The sequence below is a fragment of the Sarcophilus harrisii genome, chromosome 2 (assembly GCF_902635505.1).
Source record: "Sarcophilus harrisii chromosome 2, mSarHar1.11, whole genome shotgun sequence".
NCBI classification, from domain to species: domain Eukaryota; kingdom Metazoa; phylum Chordata; class Mammalia; order Dasyuromorphia; family Dasyuridae; genus Sarcophilus; species Sarcophilus harrisii.
In genome coordinates this window covers 126,241,281-126,262,814 of record NC_045427.1, presented here as the reverse complement: position 1 = coordinate 126,262,814, position 21,534 = coordinate 126,241,281, and the positions used below count along the sequence as shown (strand labels likewise).

Sequence of the window (21,534 nt, the reverse complement as noted above, 5' to 3'; positions counted from 1 at the left end):
ATGAACAACCATGGCTTTAGAGGACTGATGGAAAGTATGTGTCCCAGCAGAGAAGCAGTAAACGTGTGGAATGAGTCATTCATTTTTAGACAAGTTTAATATGTTGATCTGTTTTGCTTGCCTATATATTTTTTCATCACAAGGGAGGAGGCGTAATCATTGGGAAGCGACTAATGTAAAATTGAACTCTTCAAAATAAAAGAGTTAGTAAGAGTTAGTAAGTAGCTGGTTTCATCTACATTAATTAATCCAATAGTTAATGTGATGCTCACTAAAGGATACAATTCAACATCCTATACTAATTTGGGGGTTAGAGTAATTATTCTAAGTTTCTAGATATCCTTCACATAACTCTTTATAGTGAGATTGTGTAGGACTTTAAAGGAACTTCACAAGGTTTTTTAAAACATCTATGGATTATGGATGAAGGGAGGGAGAGAAGGAGGAAAAAGTGATTAATTTTCTAAGAAAGTTTTGGCTTACATGATCCCAGGTTAAAAATTCTCCAGTGTTATTCTAGGATTTTAAGATTTTAGATATTAGGATTTTGGAAAAGTAAAAGGAAGAAACAATTTGTTCAATTTGTCTCATTAGAACAACCAAGAGAAACAATTTAAACCTCTCCATGATCTATTATTTTGAGCCTACAAAGGATATAACTTTTCAAACTCAGGTCTGCCAGTAGAGCCTATCCACAATTTAGTACTTACATTTTCCTTTGCTGTGACTTTCTATTATTAAAAAGTCAGAGAAACTTAGCATTTAGCACTAACTTAAGAAATCATAGTAGTATAATAGAAAGAGTTTTAGAATCAAGAAACAACTGACTTCAAATTCCAATTCTGACACTTGTTTAGCTGTGTTGACCATGAGCAAATGTAAAATGGTGATTTTAATACTTCTAATTTGTACCTCACAAAGTTGTTGTTGGGGGGAGGAAGTTTAATAAACCCCAAAGTACCATGGAAATATAAATTTCTATCATCACAATCCATCTCTCTCATTTTATAGATTAGTTGAGATCCAGAGAGGTTAAATAACTTCTTTGATATCACACATAGTAAGCACAAGAATCACTATTTGAATCCTGCTTTTGCCTCTATACTATAGTAGGTGGTGCAATGAATACTCACTCAATTATCCTAAATGTCAGTGAACTAAAAGTCACTTGAGAACTGGAATGAAGACTATTTGCCTGTCTCAATCTAAATTCACATATAATTTGAAGTCAGCAAAAGCAGCAAAACAATAATGACTAAAACAATTTAAGTGGAAAGATCAACAAAATAACAATGAAGCCACAACACAAAACTAGAAACTATAAGAACTTGCTCCTGAAGAAGATCAGATGAGAAAATGCAGAGGCTGGGAACCCATGTGTATGCAAAAATGCAAATACTGTCAAACTTTGTTGATGAATTTTGTCATTTTGCTGATTTTTTCTCTTTATCATTAATTGTTTGTTACAAGAGATAATTGGTGAGGTAGAAAAAGAAAAAAGGATGAATTCAGAAATCAAAGTGATATGAAAAGAAAAGAAATTTTTTTTCAGAAAGGCTTAAGAAACAAAAAACTAAATAAATTATTTTAGTTCAAAAGGAAGAGAAATACTTTTCTGCAGTTTTTTGTACAATTTAAAAATAATTGTCTATTCTTTGAATGCTTAGCTTTCTAAACAGCTAACAAATTTATCCAAAGAAATAGGAAATAACAGACAGAGAAGAATTAAGAATTCAGTTTCTAAATTTTCATTGAGGGAGCCGATTACATTATCTTGTTCCTCTAATAGATGAATGAATGTGCAATAGATTTCTTTGTAACAGCATTTGAACAAGCAAATTGGTGATTAACTAGTCATGCCAAGTGCTCAAGCACCTGACACCACTGTTTTATAATCATCTTGTAATATAAAATGAATGAAAAGTAACTTGGTCAAGTAATATTCAAAGTAGTATTCAAAGAACACCAATGAGTACTATAGGTGTTGAGAAAATTCTGAGGTTGTAAAAGGAAAGGAAGAAGCATGACACTAATTTTTTGAGTTTGGAAGAAGAGACTACATCTCTCCTGGCCTCGGTTTCTATGTCAATAAAGTGATGTTTGCTTTGTGATCTCTCAAAATTCCCTTTCAAATTTAAATTCTCAGACTCTTACATCTATTAAGCCTTCACTAAGATAGGATCCCCCAATCTTTTTTGAAGAGAAGCTGCTTGATCTGTCAGGGAAGTAAGGGGAAACGGTATAGACAATAAAAAAAAAAATCACTGAGCAAACATTACAGCCTGGAAGTAATAGAGATCTACTGGATGATGCTTTGAAATCTCAGCAAAAACTTCTGGTTAAGCATCTTGACCTTGGATTGCAGTATGCAATCTGTAAGTAATAAAAATACTGTTTATATTATACAAAATGCATAATTGGAGCAAATCATCACTCACATTAGCCATCTGGAATTTATAAGGGGATTTTCTTGACTTCATATTCATGTCCTTTTCAGCATACAGAAAGACATCTGTGTTTTCATTTCTTACTTGATAAACCACATGCTCAAATCCTGTTGAAGACTCCAGAGGCTCAATTCCATATGTGAAATTTTCAAATTGTAACCAACCTCTATAAATTCAAACACCACATTTGAAAATTAAAACTTCATTATAAGAAAAATACTAAAGAGCTCTACTAAGGATACCTCAGAGTAAGAAAAATTGGGATTAAGGTGGCAACACATTTACTAAATTTCAAAAAAAAATGTGTTGAAAATCACACTATTCACTTTTTACTGATTACAAGCTTCCTTTGAGAGTAGAGGCCGATCTTTTCATATCAATGTTTTAAGACTATTGCTATATGTCAGAAAGAGCTAACTATGACTAAAACAATGGAGAAGTGCATAGTAGATTGAAAAGAAGAATGAAAGAAAAAATAGAGAGAGAAAGAGAAAGAAAGAAAGAAAGAAAGAAAGAAAGAAAGAAAGAAAGAAAGAAAGAAAGAAAGAAAGAAAGAAAGAAAGAAAAAGGAAGGAAGGAAGGAAGGAAGGAAGGAAGGAAGGAAGGAAGGAAGGAAGGAAGGAAGGAAGGAAGGAAGGAAGGAAGGAAGGAAGGAAGGGAAGGAAGGGAAGGAAGGGAAGAAAAAAAAGAAACAGTCTGTATATTATTTAGACACTATCAGTGTCTACTTGGTAATATTTCTAGAACAGAAGTAGTAAACTATTCCCGTTCCACTTCCATATTTTAGATAACTTCTCCTCACTATGCACTTTCTCCATTTACATTTTTAACTAGATAAAAGAAGAGGATTTTTTAAAAAATTTAGCATTCTATAATGATAAAAGGATATACCCATGACCTGATTACCTGATTCCAGAACAAGTACTGAGTGTCACAAGTGATTTTGGGAAATCTGCCACATGTCCATGGTAGAAGCAAAAGTTCTGAAAATTAAACACAAATAAAATAATTTGTTGAACCTAAGAGGTACTCAAAGATTTGATATCACAAATTAAAATCATCTCATAATTTGTCAAGTAATATTCAAAATATGCTTAATCAACTACCAATATGCTATGAATACTGCAGGAGTTCAATTAATGATTAGATTCTATGCTCCCTTCTTAAACTTCATGATTAGGGTTCTCTGTCTTCATTAGAAGAAAAGAACATTAACTATAATACTATGTGTGTTTTTCATGATTACAAGCTATGTCATATTTCCAACATCAAGAAAGCACTTAGCTGAAAAAGACCCAGTTTAGTAGCATTTTTTTATAAGCTAATGAATAGATAGAGACTCTAATTTTTTCTGCTATTCTATGCATGTTTAGACTTTAACAAATTACAAATTGTTGTCTTGGCTATACATCTTATCATATTTTTACATTTTAAAAAGCAGGAGTCACAACTAAATAGAAGAATGTCTGTGTGTTTATACACAGCCCTAGCTGAAAAAAATATATATTTGTAGTTCTATCACTTCCTCAATAAAAGTGGTTAGTGTATAATATTTTAAGGAAAATTTTACTCCAATTTGTCAAATACTTTTATTGATAATTACCTCTAAGTTTAAAACTCCAAAAATTCAATTCAATTCAAAATGTGTTTATTAAATTTCTACTACATAAAAGGCATTGTGCCAGGTACTGTGGATTCCAAGACAAAAAAAAATTAAAAAGCTCTGGGATATACAATATGTAAACAGATAAGTAAATAAAACAAAATTGGAGGAAAGTATCCTAACTAGGGAAATCAAGAAAAACCTCCCCATAGGATATGGCATAAGGTATAAGCCCTAAAGAAAACTAGATATTCTAAGAATCAGAGGGGTATGAAGGAAGAGCATTCTAATCACAAGGAGTAGCCAAAATCTCAGAGGAGGAAAATAGGTCACATTTAGGGAATAGCATGAACATTATAACAGCAGCAGGTGCGCGGAAAGAGATCATTCTGGGCTTGGAGGACAATCTGTATACAGTTAGAGAAGTGAAAAGACAAGTCACATGTGTGAGGAAGAGCAACAAAGCCAATTTGGCCAGATCAATGCACAAAAGTGTGTAGAGGGTAGTAGTGAATGAGACTGGAAATGTAGTTGGAACCAGATTAGAAAGGGTTTTAAATGGCAGGCAGGACTTTGTATTTAATCCAGAGTACTAGAGAGTTACTAGTGCTTAGTCCAGATGAGAAGCAATGAGGATCTAAATATGAAACTGCATCTTTCAGATAATTCAGTGTTTGGGAATTGAATGAAATTAATGTATGTAATCTCTCCACCAAGACACATTATACCTCTTAGACACCTTTGTAAATGGCTTTTTTGAGTTGCTGTGATCAAAAATGATTTTTATAGCTCATGTTCTTGTTGATGACACTCTGAATCTAGCTCACCTGGATTTCAGGTCATAATTAAAACTTTTATAATTTATTATCATTTGACAAGACTTATTTTCCTTCTTCCTTTTGTTGAATTTCCACCCCTTCTTCACAACTTAAGTCAAATGCTTAGATATCACATGGCATTTTCTTTTATAACAGGATACTAAACTTAAAACTAAAATACAAAACTTAAAAACTAAAATAGATCTTGATTAATTGAGTCCCAACTTCATCATTTTACAAATGAAGACATTGAGATTCAGGGTCAAAGTAATAAATGTCTGAGGCAGTATTTAAATGTAGATTTTTCTGATTCCAGTACTCTTATTATATCACACTACTTACTGAATACACCTTTTATACCTCCCTAATGTAACTTATCTGTGTGTATTTATCTGCCTTGTTAGATTGTAAATTCCAGAGTGGGAATGTATCTTAGCTAAACATTATATCTTCCCTAGTACTGAGAACTTGGGGCTCTACACACAGCAAGTACTTAATTAATAGACTAATAATTTTTCCTAATTGTACAGAGTCTCACATGAATGCTTTTAGAGTACAGTTCAAATTCTTAGCACTAAGCTTCTGGTTATTCTTTAACACTCAGAAATAATAGTCCTTGATCTAAGTCATGTCTTTTTCAGTCTCTAATCAACACCTCTTTTGTGTCTAAGTTTTGTGCCTATATATATATTCATGACTCCAAAAGCTACTTGTCTTTAAAACTTAGTGATCCTACACACTAAAACTAATAGAATATGATCTTCAATAGGAGGAAAATTATCCTTTAAATTGTTTTGCTCAAGAATAGAAATACATAAAAAGTCACTCTAAATCATCTGATAAAGATATAAGGGAATTACAAATTTAATGACAGTATCTAAGCCATACCTTAAAAAAAGGAACAAGGGAAGTCAAAAATCCCTCTTCATTGTAAGTATAAATCCTAAAATCATGAGGTAAAAAAATTCTGCAAAACAAAGAAAGAAATTATTTTGTTAAATAAGTGTATCTGTAGAAATGATTAAAGAGAAATTATATATATATACATATATAAAGTAGGATCTGAATTTAGTTTTTACTTTGGGAAAATATTTTCTGTAATAGTTTGGTAACCATAAATTTTAAATACCATGAAATCAAATAGCATGTACAAAAATAATAGGCTAGGTTCCTCAATGAGAAGAGTAATGAGCAAGATTGGAAAATCACAGGCCCAAACCACTTTTTTAATGTGTAATGTGTAATAATAGTGTTTTCTGATTAGTCATTCTTACTCCAAAAAGCCACATCTAACTCAAATGTATTTTTAATCTAATTTTTTTTCATGAGATTTATGGACATGAGTAAGATTCATGCAAAATAAGAAGGCATGAATAAGTTGCAGTTTGTACCACTGGAAGCTATCTCCATTGGATAAGATGATAGTTACATTCAAGCATGTAGTTGATGTCCCTAAAAAGAGATGGACAGATGTGTTGAAAAGGTGTGCTGCATAACATTTCTAAAAGATAAAATATTGCAGATAAGCAATAAGCATTGTTTAAGCACTGACACTCTGCCAGGCACTATGATAATCATTGTGGACACAGTACAAGCAGATTTTAAAGGGAGAATACACCCAAAACAATATACAAAAGGAGAAGTGAAAAGCAGGTACCTATACAGTGGCATACTGACCAAGTCTGGAGAATGTCTAAGAATGAAGAAAATAGGGCATGGCTGGTCTGGGATCCTTTCCAAAATTTTGGTTCCATTTTTGGAACACAAAAGAAGAACTTACCAAGAATAGAATCAGAAGGCTGCTAAAATAGCTGAGGAAGCCCCTTCCACTTTGGATCATAATAAGTAGCAATGTTCAAATACAGACTAGGTGACAACTTATTAAGGATGTTGTGGAAGGAATCCAGTATTGTAGATTAATTGGACTGATGAATTTTTTTAATCCCTTCCAATTCCAATATTCTATGATCTTTTGTGACTATAGAGCTTTTTAAACTTCCAATTACTAGTTTTATCAATATCAATAAAATGAGACTGGCTTAGATAATCTTTAATATCATCATCAAATCCTATTATATGAGATGTATAGTTATCAGGTCTCTATGCACATACCTTTTAAAACAAGTTTAGTGTTAAAGATTTAATATGATATTACAAGAAGATGAGGGTATGTTCATATCCACTATCTAATCAAAATTCTGGTAACTGTCATGCAACAACCTCCAGGATATTTCCCATCTTTTTTCAATGGTTTTGTGTTTACCTCACAATCCTTCTAATCTCCAATTTCCTACTAGAGGACTTAAACATATATATTGATAACACCCTAATTTCATAATTTCCCTATTTTAATTTCCCAATTCCTCAATTTATTCATTTCATGTAACTATTACTAAATTCCCCCCCCCCCCCACTTTAGACATACACAAAAATGGTCATACCATTTGCCATGGCCCACAAATGTAATTTGCATATTCATGAACTCTGAAATGTCCTTATCTAATCATAATCAAATCTGTTTTGCTACACCAAGCCCTCTTTTGTGTCTATTACTTCCAATGCCTCGATCCTATAGTTTCTCTTCCAGGCTTTCACTCTTCTATTAGTTACATTCTCCTATGTTTCCCATATTGAACTTTTAGGGAATCACTTCACTTAATTGAAAAATCTAATAACCTTTTTCTCTTTTCTTAACCTCCCTGCAGTCTTTGACATTGTCAATCATTCTTTTTTCCTTGATATTCTCTTCTTTCTAGGTTTTCATAACACTACTCTCTGTAGGTTCCTCTTGTACTTATATCACTAACCTTTTCAATTTCTTTTGCTGGATTTTCATGGAGATCACCAGATAATGTCCACTCACATTGGATTCTGTCCTGGATCCCTTTCTCTTCTCCCACTAAACTATTTTATTTGATGATCCTATCAGCTCCAATGAATTCAATTATCATCTTTATAAAGATGTTTCTCAAATGTACATATCTAATCCTAACCTCTCTGTTGAGCTCCAGTCTCGCATACCCAATTGCCTATTGACCAAATCAAATAGGGTTCCAGGAGACAGCTTAAACTTAACACATCCAAAACTGAAGTCATTATCTTTTCCCCTAAAGTCTCCACCTTTCCAAACTTCTTTAATACTATCTGTAACACCATTCCTAGACCCCCAAAGTTCACAACCTAGAAGTCAGTCCCAAGGCATTACTTTCTGAATCTACTTATGAAATCTGTTGCCAAGACCTGCTAACATCACAACATTTCTTACATTTACCCCTTTCTCTCATCTGATACAGCCATCACATTACTAATGGGCTTCACCAACTTATGCCTGGACTATTACAGTGGTCTACTGGTTAGTTTCCTTGAAATGTTTATACTACTCCAGTCCATCCTCCACTCAGCTGTCAAAGTGATCTTCTTAAGCATTTTCTATGTCACATCCACCACTAAATGAAATCCAGTGGCTGCCTGTCACCTTCATGATCAAAGTTTCTTTCACATGCTAAAAGCCCTTCATAACCTGTTGTAATTTATTCAGTCATTAAACGCTCATATTTGACTATGACCCTATGGAATTTTTTTGTCTTAAAAATGATTAGGTTATCTGAAGGATAAGACCAAAAAATAATAATAATAACCTAGACAATGTTTCAAGAAATTATAAAAGAAAACTTTCCAAACTTTTAAAAAAAGAAGCAAAAAGAAAATCTGAAAAATCCATCAATCACCTCCTAAAAGAATCCCCAAGTTAAACATCATTGCCAAAATCTATAGCTTCCATGTCAAAAAAATTATTCATGTACTAATAAAGGAGTTCAAGTAATAAACTATGGTCACATAAGACTTGCCAGATATTATTATAAAGTGTCAGAGAACTCCATGTATGTCTTTGCAAGCCTTGATAATTTTTTTTTAAATGAACACAAAAGAAATTAAAACTCTGAATAGAATTTTATGAATATTCAATATGACTCTGATGATACATATTTCTCAATTGTATGTAGGATCTTTTTAAAATGGCCATGTATTTGACATAAAAACTTCACAAGCAAATGCATTAGAGCAAAAATGTTACTGATAAGTATATAATAAACATTTTATGCAATAAAGGATTATTAAAGAAAACACAAATAATTTCATATTAATCAACTTAACTTTAAGTGATTAGTGAGTTAAAAATCAATCACAAAACATTGGATAATTTCACTGAAGATTACAATTACAATTTTAGGGAATCACTTCACTTAATTGAAAAATCTAATAACCTTTTTCTCTTTTCTTAACCTCTCTGCAGTCTTTACTGCAGATAAATTACAAAAGATCTCAGGAAGACAAAAACAAGGTAAGGCATTTATGAATAAATGTTGCAAAAACATGCAAAATAGAGGACCTTGTGGACTATGAGAATATGGAACAACAATATACTGTTTCTGAATGGTTAAAAGAGAAATGAGAATTATAACAGAAAAAATTTATGTCCTGCACAACAAAAATAATGAACAAGAATAGGAAAAATATTGAATCTGCAATAGTAAGCTTCACCAAAGAAATTAAAGAAAGAAAAATAGATTGGGAATATAAATAAACAGAAGTGGGGGGCAATCTAAAAGAAGAGAAATTTTTTAAAAATTAAAAGAAAATATGCACAGTATATAAGCAAAGCATATGGATCTTAAAGACAAGATTTGTAAAGAAAACCTAAGTTGTCATAAAAATCCAGAAGAACACAACAGGACAAAAAATATATATAAGCACCACAATGTAAAAAATAATAGAAGAGAATTTTCTAGAACTTTGTTAACCTCATGTAACAAGAGTATTAGAAGAGAAAATCTACCTCTTGATGTGTCTCCACACACTTTTTCATTAAATACTTGATATTTTTCTATGTATACCTGGTTCAAATATCTGTTAAAGATAATATATTTCAAATTTTCAAATTTCATGTTCTCAAAAAGGCAGAAATCTGAGGTAAGGGGAATCCAAAGCAATAAAAAGGAAATGTTATCAATCTAGCAAATTTTAAAATCAAAATTTAACGTGCAAAATGAGGTTTAATTAATGGATACGCCCAACAGGACTATGAGGTACAAGTTAATTAGTCACCTACTTTTGTTTTAGGAGCAAAATATATGGCTTCTCTTCTATTGTAATGTTGTAAGATACCTGTTATAAAAGCAAATAGAAATAAATGAGAGCAATTTTAACCATTTTTAAATTGGTAATACTTATTACTTTTGACAAAAAGTATAAAATATATTTCCTAAATTGAAACATGGAATTTGGTACTAAGTATGTTAAATGTAATGAAGGTGAACCTAGAATGATGTTTTTTAATGTGTCAACAAAAAAAAAAAATCCAATTTTTTAGCCTACATAGCAACAGAGATAAATGTCACAGAATTTAAATCTGGGTCAAAATCTTATGGCCACTCATCTACAGCAACTTACAAAAGAATATTCAATGAAGTCAAGAATTATCTTAATAAGATTTTAACACCTACATAGAGTCTAAAATTTTTACTATTTTCAACCAAATAATTTACACTCCTATAACTGAATAAAGTTATTTCAACTTCTAATATCCTATAGACTCCAATTTATGCATAGTAGTCAGAAAATAAGGCACTTCATTTGATTTAATATATGGGTTAACTAAACAAAGCTATAAAGATTATCAATTTTTCAAAGGATTACAATACAGAAAAATATAATTAAAACTATAAGAATGCAATTTAATTTTTGATCATGTATAAACCTAGAAAGATTAGACTAAACACTAGAGCATAATCTATAAATTGGATTTTAAAAAATAAATGGTATTGATTTTTTTGTTTTATATCACTAATATTCCTCATTAATATCTCTCTTCATATCCCATCCAACCTTCAGGGGAATCATTCCTTATAACAAAGAATAAAAAAGGAGCAAGAAAACAATTCTAAAACAATATGTCCAAAAGTCTGACATTAAGAGTGGTGTTCTATAGGCATAGTACCCCGCCTCTTCAACAAAGCAGGAAAAATATTTTCTCATATCTCTTCTTTTATCATTATAATTTTGTAATATTCAACTGTTTGGGTGCATATGTTGTTCTTTCCATTTATATTGCTGAAGTCATTTTGTATATTGTTTTCCTGGTTATGATTACTTTATTCTGAATCAATCTGTTATTATGAATAACATAATAAAATTGACATAAAAAATCTTCACAAGCAAATGCATAAAAACAAAACTGTTTCTGACAAGGATACAATAAACATTATATTCAATAAAAGATATTAAAGAAAACATTAATCAACCTAATCAATCTAACCCTAAGGGATCATGTTTTAGAAATCAATCACAAAACTTTAGATAATTTCATTGAATATTAATGGGGAGAAAAGACAAATTACAAAAGATACAAGAAGTCAAAAACAAAGTAAGGCATCTATGAATAAATACTTCAAAACAAATGAAAAATTTTAATGAAACAGAGGACTTGATGAACTATGAGAACATGAACAATAATCTACTGTTTCTGAATGGTTTAAAAGAGAAATGAGAATTACAAGAGAAAAGTTTTATGAACTACACTGCAAAAATAATGAACAGAAAAGAAAAACTTGGATCTACAATAGCAAGCTTCACCAAAGAAACAAAAAAAGGAAAAGAAAAGAAAAATAGATTGGGAATATAAATAAACAGAAGTGAAGGGCAATCTAAAAGAAGAGAAACAAAAAACCAAGAACATTAAAAGAAAAATATGCTCACTAGTCAAGCAAAACATATGGATCTCAAAGACATGTGTAGAGAAAACCTAAGGATCATAAGTTTCCCAGAAGAACACAACAGGACAAAAAATCTAAGCACCATAATGTAAGAAATAATAGAAGAGAACTGCCATGATTTTATTTATTAAATTATATTTATTTGTAATCATATTTATTGTATTCATCAAATTACATACCAGTACCACAATAAGCTTTTATTAAGAACCACTATATGCTGATACTGTCTTAAGCACTGGAAATACAAAAAACAAAAACAGGTATCCATTCTCAGGGAATCTATTCTAATGAGAGAGACAACATGTAAATAAGTAGGCTCATAGAAACGGAAGGCACTTGCATTTGGAGAGTTGGTTTGAAGAAGAAAGGAAACAAAATCTGAGACTTGAAGGAAGGCAAGGAAAACAAGAAGTATTTAGTAGATATTGGAAAATGAGAGATTGGAACTCATAAGAGAAACTAAATCTGGATGTGTAGATCTGGTACTCATATACTGGTAGAAATAATAAAAGAGACCATTCATCCTGATGAAATCACCAAGTGAGTATGAAGAAAAGTGAGTCTAAAACAGAAATCTAGGATTGAACACCACAGGAAACAGAATTTCTCCCATCCACCTCTTTTCCTCCTTATTTACATGTAATTGAATGAAACTGAAACTCAATAAATACATTTGCAGGAGACCTGTGACCGATTTGATCCACAAATCCCCTGGAGTACTGAGGTCAAAGCAGAAAATGAAGCAAACTTCAAGTTAATTATTGAACAAAGATGAGAAGGAGACTAGCTGAAGTTGAAATCTTGGTGGAACACAAGGAAATAGAAACTGTTAACTAGGGACTTAGGCAAAACATAGATCTCTAAATATAATACCTCTCTAGACTTGCAAGAATAACAGCATCTAGACTCCAGAAAGAAAAAAAATCATCCTAGACACACTCGGTCTATTCAATAGTATAGAAAGAGACTGATCAGACTCAGCACAAAATTACAATCCAAGAACTGAAGCTGAAAATGTGTAAATATAAGACATCTCTGAACATCATACAAGTGATTCTCCCCACCCCCTTTCCCAGATACATCTGAATCATCAACAAATTTGATAAACATGCCTTCTATGGTTTCATCCTTGACATTTTGTTTTTAATGTTGAACAACACAGAGTTGAAGGCAGATCCCTTGAGACTTCCATTAGAGAACTTCCCCCAAGTTGAGACAGATCTATTAATTCTTTGTATTCCATAATTTGACCAATTCTGAATCAACATAACTATTATTATCCTGCCTTTAACTCTTTATCTTATCCATTAACTTAGCTTGAGAAATTTTGTCAAATGTGTCTGAACTCTGAGTACAATAGATCTAAAGCATTCCCTACATCTTCCACTGCATTTATTTGCAATGTATAAAAAAATTAATAAATAAAATAAGGTTAGTCTGGAATATCCTGTTCTCAGTGGAGACATTTTTAGATTTCAGTGATTTCTGCTTTCCTAAGTAATTTCAAACATTTCTTTAATTAAGTATTCCTCAACTGTCCAGAAACAAAAAATCTAGTTTGCAGATTCCATAATCTACCCTTTTTAAAAACTTGGAATATTTACCCTCCTGCAATCCTCAGGCATCTACTTTATTCTCTTAAGGTCCACCAATCATTACTAGCAATAGAGTCTCAGATGTCACATTTACCAGTTGTTTTTTGTTTTGATTTGATTTTATTGCTGCAAAGATGTACAACACCTTGCAAGACCTTGTAACTTGAACTCACTGAGGGCATCCAAATGCAGGTTATCACTAATCTTGAATTTCCACTCGTTGTTTATCATGTTCATTCTGTTTTCCATTGCAAAAAAAATCTCTTTGGAAGAAATATTCATCATATGTTTAATAATCACAGATCCCTGGAAGATGGATATCATGATAATTAACAGTCAACTAAACCAACTCCTTAATCTTCCTGATAAGTAACAGAGATTCAAGGAGGTTGTTCTTTGCCCTTGATCACAAGCAGCTAAAGAGTCAAGCTAGAAATCTGAATTGAGATCCTCTGATTCTTCTTATTTTAAATATAGCACTCTTTCCATGGTACCACAATTAATTGCTTCTTTTCCCACTCATAGCTTACAAATCCCTACTTTTAGCTTCTTTATTTCTACTCTCTATTCTTTGATTTCCATCCACTTCAGTTGCCTTTCCAAAATCCCTACTCTACTTGGTCTTTCCAAAGTACCATTTGAATTTTTCTCTCTATTATAAGCAGGCTCCACTTTCACTTATCTCTCCTTATCTCTGTTCTTCATATTTGTTTCCACTCACAGAAACCTAATAACTTCCACAAAACAATAAGTAAAACACTACAGTATGAATTGCTTGTTTGCTTCTTATTGAAAAAATGAGATGATCATTCATCTTCCTTTTTCAATACCTAAAAACCTGCCTACACATGTCCTTGTTTTCTTTGTACCACTCTCCAGAAAAAGATACCCCTTCTCTGTCAGCAGCAATGCTTCTGCTTGAATCCCAGCTTCCCATTCCCTTCTTAACTCTTCAGCAGGGAATTTTACCACAATGACTATCCTTGTTCTTTTATCTTCACTTTCTTCCCATCTACTAGTTCACTTCCTAAAGCCTCTAAATATATTCAGATTTTCTATCTTAAAGATATATCCTTGACTCTACCATCCCCCCCAAAAATAAAATTTTCTTCTATATCATCTCCAAAAAAGAGAATTATATTCTTTCTCAAATTTCTCACTGCATTATTTTTCAATTTACTACCCCATTCAAACTACTTCAAATTACAAACTGTTAAGTCCAAAGGCCTGATGTTTATCAAGAAATTTAAGGACAAAAGATCCTATATGTAACAAAATATTTACATTAACAGAGTGGATAATGCAGTGGACTTGGAATCAGGAAGACTTAGGTTTGAATATTGCCTTAAATACTTACTACTTATATTAATCCTAAAAAAAAATTACATGCATACCTTGGAAATGCTGCAAGTTTAATTCCAAATACCACAAAAAGCAAAAATCACAATAAAATGAGTCACATTAATTTTCTGGTTTCCAGATGCATGTAAAAGTTATGTTTACAATATGTTTAGAAGAACTGCATATGTTTAACCTACATCAGATTGCTTGCTATCTTGGGAAGGGAGGAGAGGAAGGAACAGAAAAAAATTCATAATGTAAGGTTTTGCAAAGGTGAATGTTGAAAACTATCTTTGCATGTATTTGGAAAAATAAAATACTATTAAATACCATATATATGCATATATGTATATAGGCTTTACCAACCCATGCACAATAAATATTACTCCAATTGTTTGTCTGCATTTATTTATACAAAAAGTCTTTTACATTTATGCTAATGCAGTTCCTGCATCTATTTTGGCAGGTATACTCTTAGGTATTTTATATTGTCTAGTTATTTTAAATGGTCTAAACAATAATGAATAATATTGGTGATAAATAGCATGGTTTCCCTTTTTTTCCTCTTTTAATTAAATCTATTTTAACTTTATCTTTGTCTGAAACCATGTTTACTACCTCTGCTTTTTTATATAATAAATTATATTCCAGTCCTTTATCTTTGTGTATATCTCATTTTTATTGTGTTACCTGAAATCAAAAAAATTGTTGAATTCAAATTCTAATCTATTTCTGTTTATGAATGAACTCATCCCATTTACATTCTAAGCTAAATTTCTTATATAGTTCCCTTTTGCCTATTATTCTTCACTATCCTTTTCTAATTTACTTCTACTCATTATCTTGCCCTCCTATTCCTTAATCTACCTACCCTTCTAAGAGTTCCTCTTTCATCCTCTTACTTCACCCTATTCCCTATCTCTTATTTCTTTCTAAATTTAGAACACTTCAGTACTCTTCTAGATGTATATGCTGTTTTCTCTTTTAACTCATTTCTGATGAGAGTAAGTTCTAGCACTATTCAACTCTGCCCCCCCCCCAAACTACCACTTGCTTCTTCTATATCAATTCTTCTTTTCATGACTCATTTGTATAAGATAATTACTCCTTTTTATTTCTCCCTTCACATTTTAATTTTTTAGAATTACTTCATCATACCCAGGTCAGTCTGAGCTTTTTTCAAACTAGCCAAATAATAATTACAGTCAGAAAAGTACTGATAACATTTTCACATATAAGTAGTAAACAATTTGTCCTTATTGAATTCCTTTATAATTGGTCTTTAATGTTTACCTTATATTTCTCCAGGATTTTATGTCAAATTTTCTATTAAATTTTGCTCTATATATCACAAATACCTGAAAGTCTTTCAATTAGTTAAATGTCTTTTTTCATTTAGGATCATACATAACTTTGCTGAGTAAATTATCTTTAGTCATAACCCCAGCTCTTATGTTCTATGTCCTTCAAAATAATAGCTGCTAGGTCTTGTGTAATCTTTTTTTTTTTTTTTTTTTTTATTTAACAGCCTTTTATTTACAGGATATATACATGGGTAACTTTACAGCATTAACAATTGCCAAACCTCTTGTTCCAATTTTTCACCTCTTACCCCCCCACCCCCACCCCTAGATGGCAGGATGACCAGTAGATGTTAAATATATTAAAATATAACTTAGATACACAATAAGTATACATGACCAAAACGTTATTTTGCTGTACAAAAAGAATCAGACTCTGAAATATTGTACAATTAGCTTGTGAAGGAAATCAAAAATGCAGGTGTGCATAAATATAGGGATTGGGAAATTCAATGTAATGGTTTTTAGTCATCTCCCAGAGTTCTTTTTCTGGGCATAGCTAGTTCAGTTCATTACTGCTCCATTAGAAATGATTTGGTTGATCTCGTTGCTGAGGATGGCCTGGTCCATCAGAACTGGTCATCATATAGTATTGTTGTTGAAGTATATAATGATCTCCCTGGTCCTGCTCATTTCACTCAGCATCAGTTCGTAAGTCTCTCAGGCCTTTCTGAAATCATCCTGTTGGTCATTTCTTACAGAACAGTAATATTCCATAATATTCATATACCACAATTTATTCAGCCATTCTCCAACTGATGGACATTCATTCAGTTTCCAGTTTTTAGCCACTACAAAAAGGGCTGCCACAAACATTCGTGCACATACAGGTCCCTTTCCCTTCTTTATAATCTCTTTGGGATATAATCCCAGTAGTAACACTGCAGGATCAAAGGGTATGCACAGTTTGATAACTTTTTGAGCATAGTTCCAAACTACTCTCCAAAATGGTTGGATTCATTTACAACTCCACCAACAATGCATCAATGTCCCAGTTTTCCCGCATCCCCTCCAACAATCATCATTATTTTTTCCTGTCATCTTAGCCAATCTGACAGGTGTGTAGTGGTATCTTAGAGTTGTCTTAATTTGCATTTCTCTGATTAATAATGACTTGGAGCATCTTTTCATATGACTAGAAATAGTTTCAATTTCTTCATCTGAAAATTGTCTGTTCATATCCTTTGACCATTTTTCAATTGAGAATGGCTTGATTTTTATAAATTAGAGTTAATTCTCTATATATTTTGGAAATGAGGCCTTTATCAGAACCTTTGACTGTAAAATATTTTCCCAATTTATTGCTTCCTTCTAATCTTGTCTGCATTAGTTTTGTTTGTACAAAACTTTTCAGTTTGGTATAATCGAAATTTTGTATTTTGTGATCAGTAATGATCTCTAGTTCTGCTTTGGTCATAAAGACCTTCCCCTTCCACAGGTCTGAGAGGTAAACTATCCTGTGTTCCTCTAAATTATTAATAATTTCATTCTTTATGCCTAGGTCATGAACCCATTTTGACCTTATCTTGGTGTAGCGCTTAGTATGGATCAATGCCTAGTTTCTGCCATATTAGTTTCCAATTTTCCCAGCAATTTTATCAAACAGTAAGTTCTTATCCCAAAGCTGGGGTCTTTGGGTTTGTCAAAGACTAGGTTGCTGTATTTGTTGACTGTTTTATCCTTGAACCTAATCTATTCCACTGATCAACTAATCTATTCCTAGCAATACCAAATAGTTTTGGTAACTGCTGCTCTATAATATAATTTTAGATCTGGTACAGCTAAGCCACCTTCATTTGATTTTTTTTTTTCATTAATTCCCTTGAAATTCTTGACCTTTTGTTTTTCCATATGAATTTTGTTGTTATTTTTTCTAGGTTATTAAAATAGTTTTTTGGGACTCTGATTGGTATAGCGCTAAATAAATAGATTAGTTTAGGTAATATTGTCATCTTTATTATATTTGCTCGCCCTATCCAAGAGCATTTAATATTTTTCCAATTGGTTAGATCAGACTTAATTTGTGTGAAAAGTAGTCTGTAATTTTGCTCATAAAGTTTCGGATTTTCCCTTGGCAGAGAGATTCCTAAATATTTTATATTATCAGTAGTTACTTTAAATGGAATTTCTCTTTGTAACTCTGACTGTTGGATTTTGTTAGTGATATATAAGAATGCTGATGACTTATGTGGGTTTATTTTATAACCAGCAACTTTGCTAAAGTTGTGAATTATTTCTAATAACTTTTTAGCAGAATCTCTGGGGTTCTCTAAGTATACCATCATGTCATCGGCAAAGAGTGATAATTTGGTTTCCTCATTGCCTATTCTTATTCCTTTAATCTCTTTCTCAGCTCTTATTGCTATAGCTAGCGTTTCTAATACAATATTAAATAGTAATGGTGATAGTGGGCAACCTTGTTTCACTCCAGATCTTATTGGGAATGGTTGCAGTTTGTCTCCATTACATATGATGCTTACTGATGGTTTTAAATAGATGCTGCTGATTATTTTAAGGAAAAGTCTATTTATTCCTATACTCTCAAGTGTTTTAATAGGAATGGATGTTGGATTTTATCAAATGCTTTTTCTGCATCTATTGAGATGATCATATGGTTTTTGTTAATTTGGTTATTAACATGGCCAATTATATTGATAGTTTTCCTAATATTGAACCAGCCCTGCATTCCTGGTATAAATCCTACTTGATCATAGTGTATTATCTTGGAGATGATTTTCTGTAGTCTTTTTGCTAATATCTTATTTAAGATTTTAGCATCAATATTCATTAGGGAGATTGGTCTATAATTTTCTTTCTCTGTTTTCAGCCTACCTGGTTTAGGTATCAGTACCATGTCTGTGTCATAGAAAGAATTTGGTAGGACTCCTTCATTCCCTATTTTATCAAATAATTTATATAGCATTGGGGCCAATTGTTCTTTAAATGTTTGGTAAAATTCACATGTAAATCCATCTGGTCCTGGGGATTTTTTCTTAGGGAGTTGTTTAATTGCCTGTTCTATTTCTTTTTCTGAAATGGGACTATTCAAGCAATTTACTTCCTCCTCTGTTAGTCTGGGAAGTCTATATTTTTGGAGGTAGTCATCCATTTCACTTAGGTTATCAAATTTATTGGCATAAAGTTGAGCAAAAACTCCTTATTATTTCTCTAATTTCCTCTTCATTGGTGGAAAGTTCTCCCTTTTCATTTTTAAGACTACTAATTTCATTTTCCTCTCCCTTTTCTAATCAGATTTACCAAAGGCTTATCTATTTTATTGGCTTTTTTCATAGAACCAACTCTTAGTTTTATTAATTAGTTCAATAGTTTTTTTACTTTCAATATTTTTAATTTCTCCTTTTAATTTTAGAATTTCCAATTTAGTATTTGATTGGGGGTTTTTAAGGTCTTGTGTAATCTTAAGATAGCTCCATGATATTTAATTTTTTTTTCTTTTTGCTTGGAATATCTTCTCCTTAATCTAGGAGCTCTGAAACTTACCTATGATATTCCTATAAGTTTTTCTAGGATCTCTTCCAGGTGGTAATAAGTGGATTTTGTTTGTTTTTGTTTTTGTTTTTTTTTCCATTTCTGCTTTGCCTTCTTGACTTCAGGGCAATTTTCCTTGATAATTTTTTTTGTAATATAGATTATATCAAGATTGCTTTTTTTGATCATATCTTTCAGGTAGTTCGATTATTCGTATATTGTCTAAATCTATTCTCCAGATCAGTTGTTTTTCTGATGATACATTTTACTTGTTTGTTCTTTTAATTTTGTTTTATCTGTTCTTGGTGTTTTATGTCAGTTTTCAAGGAATTATGTCAAAATTTTAATTCTCTATTTCTAGTTAGTTGATTTTCTTTCATGAGTTTCTTGAATTGTTCTTTTTTTTTTTCCAATTTTTCCTTAATCTCTTCTGTCTGATCTTTAAAACCTTTAAATTCCTCCAAAAACTCTTTCTGAGCTTGGGACCATTTGACACTTCTCATTAAAAAGGAGTGAATTTTTAGCTGCACTCTTCTCTAAACATGAACACAGAACTTCTCTATCCTCATAGTAGCTATCTATGCTTAGGTTCTTTCTCCTTTGTTTACCAATTTTTATTGTTATTTTGTTTTGTTTTTAACAGTTTTTAATATAAGCAAGTTCTAGTCCTGAAGTATGAGGAATGATGGCCCAAGCTTTGGGTCTTTGTTACTATTATTTTCTGGACTCTGTCCTGAAACCCCACTTTGGGTACTCCTTTCCATTCCAGCTATGCTGTCATGCAAACCAAATGCTCTTGCTCCTTATGGCCCTTCTGGTGACTACAAATTCTCCTTTCTGCCCTAGAACTGAAATCAGAGATTTTGATCTGCTACAGGTGCCCAGAACCAGCAAGGGTCCCTCCCCTCTGCAATACACTCACCATGTCTACACTAACTCCTTCTTCTAGAATGAGTCAGCTGTACTTGGCATCCTTCCTCAGTGGAAAGTCCTATCTTCTCCTTCTCAACTGTCAAACTCCCACACTTCTTATGAAATGAAAGTTCCTGAGGCTAAGACTGACTCCCAAGCCCAGTTGATCCTAGGGCAGTCAGTCTGAAGGTGTTTTACAATCCATTTGGGTCAAACCTTTGTCCCAGAATAAGTCTCTCCTAGGGTCTTTTCAAGCTGTTTTAAGAGGACGCTGCTTGCCCCAACTCCTGTTTATTTCTGCTGCTCTGAGTTATCTTTGAGGTGATGTTCTATCTGTTTTTGTGAAGGAAATTTGGAGAGCTCAAAGATTTTTGACTTATTCTGCCATCTCAGAATTCTCTCTGATTAATTGATTTTAACTGATTTTTAAAATAACTCAATAAGGCTTTCCTGTCAAATCCTATTCAGAGGTCTATATATTTTTTATTTTTTATATAATTGCTTTTCATTTCATCTTTTTAATATAATTTTCAACAATATGGTTTGGGGTTACTAAGTTTAAAAATTTATTAAAGAAGAAGTTTTTTTTTTAATAATGAGTAAAAAAAGTCAAGCTTCATTTGAACCATCTACTATTATCCTAATAACAGATTGCTATTAATTACATGTAAAGTATCCAAGAGAAAATAATTAGAATCTTGAATAAATGAATGGCAAACCTCAAATACATAGTAATAACAAAAATATTATTTCATTTGAATTTCAGTTTTCTTGCAACTATCTGTTAAGTGGACTAACCAGTCACAATATAGTATTCCTATTATTCTTTTACTCATAAGGGAAAAACATTCTGATTATTTATTAAACTTTCTCATTCTTTAGATTCTGGACAAATTGCATACCAATGTTTCAAATACTAAATTATCCTAAAAGAATATATTTTATAATGTTTTAAGGTTTGTTAATAGTTTCAATAAATAATTTGACCTAACTTTACTTGCTCCATAATTACCAAGTTTCTCTGATGCAAAACAAAAATATAAGCAACTCATCATAAAATATGTATTCTATAAATTATAATAATTTCATTGCTTAATTACATATTTCGGTTCCAAAAATTCACTTGAAGGTGATGAGATCCTTAGTGGAACTGTGACTGATAGAAATGTTTGATGAGAACCTAAAAGAGGTTTAA

General features: G+C 31.8%; 1 protein-coding gene across 3 annotated transcripts in view; it reads right to left on the bottom strand.

Moving 5' to 3' along the window:
- The window catches only part of ADAM2 (ADAM metallopeptidase domain 2), a 102,904-nt gene that overhangs the window by 68,351 nt on the left and 13,019 nt on the right, over positions 1–21,534 (bottom strand). For all 3 annotated transcript variants that reach the window (XM_031950738.1, XM_031950739.1, XM_031950737.1), the window contains exons 2-6: positions 21,440–21,519; positions 9,979–10,034; positions 5,757–5,835; positions 3,354–3,430; positions 2,439–2,613 (exon numbers count right to left, since the gene is read on the bottom strand). In XM_031950738.1, coding sequence (XP_031806598.1) covers positions 2,439–2,613; positions 3,354–3,430; positions 5,757–5,835; positions 9,979–10,034; positions 21,440–21,519 — 467 coding nt within the window. The remainder of the gene's footprint in view (positions 1–2,438; positions 2,614–3,353; positions 3,431–5,756; positions 5,836–9,978; positions 10,035–21,439; positions 21,520–21,534) is intronic.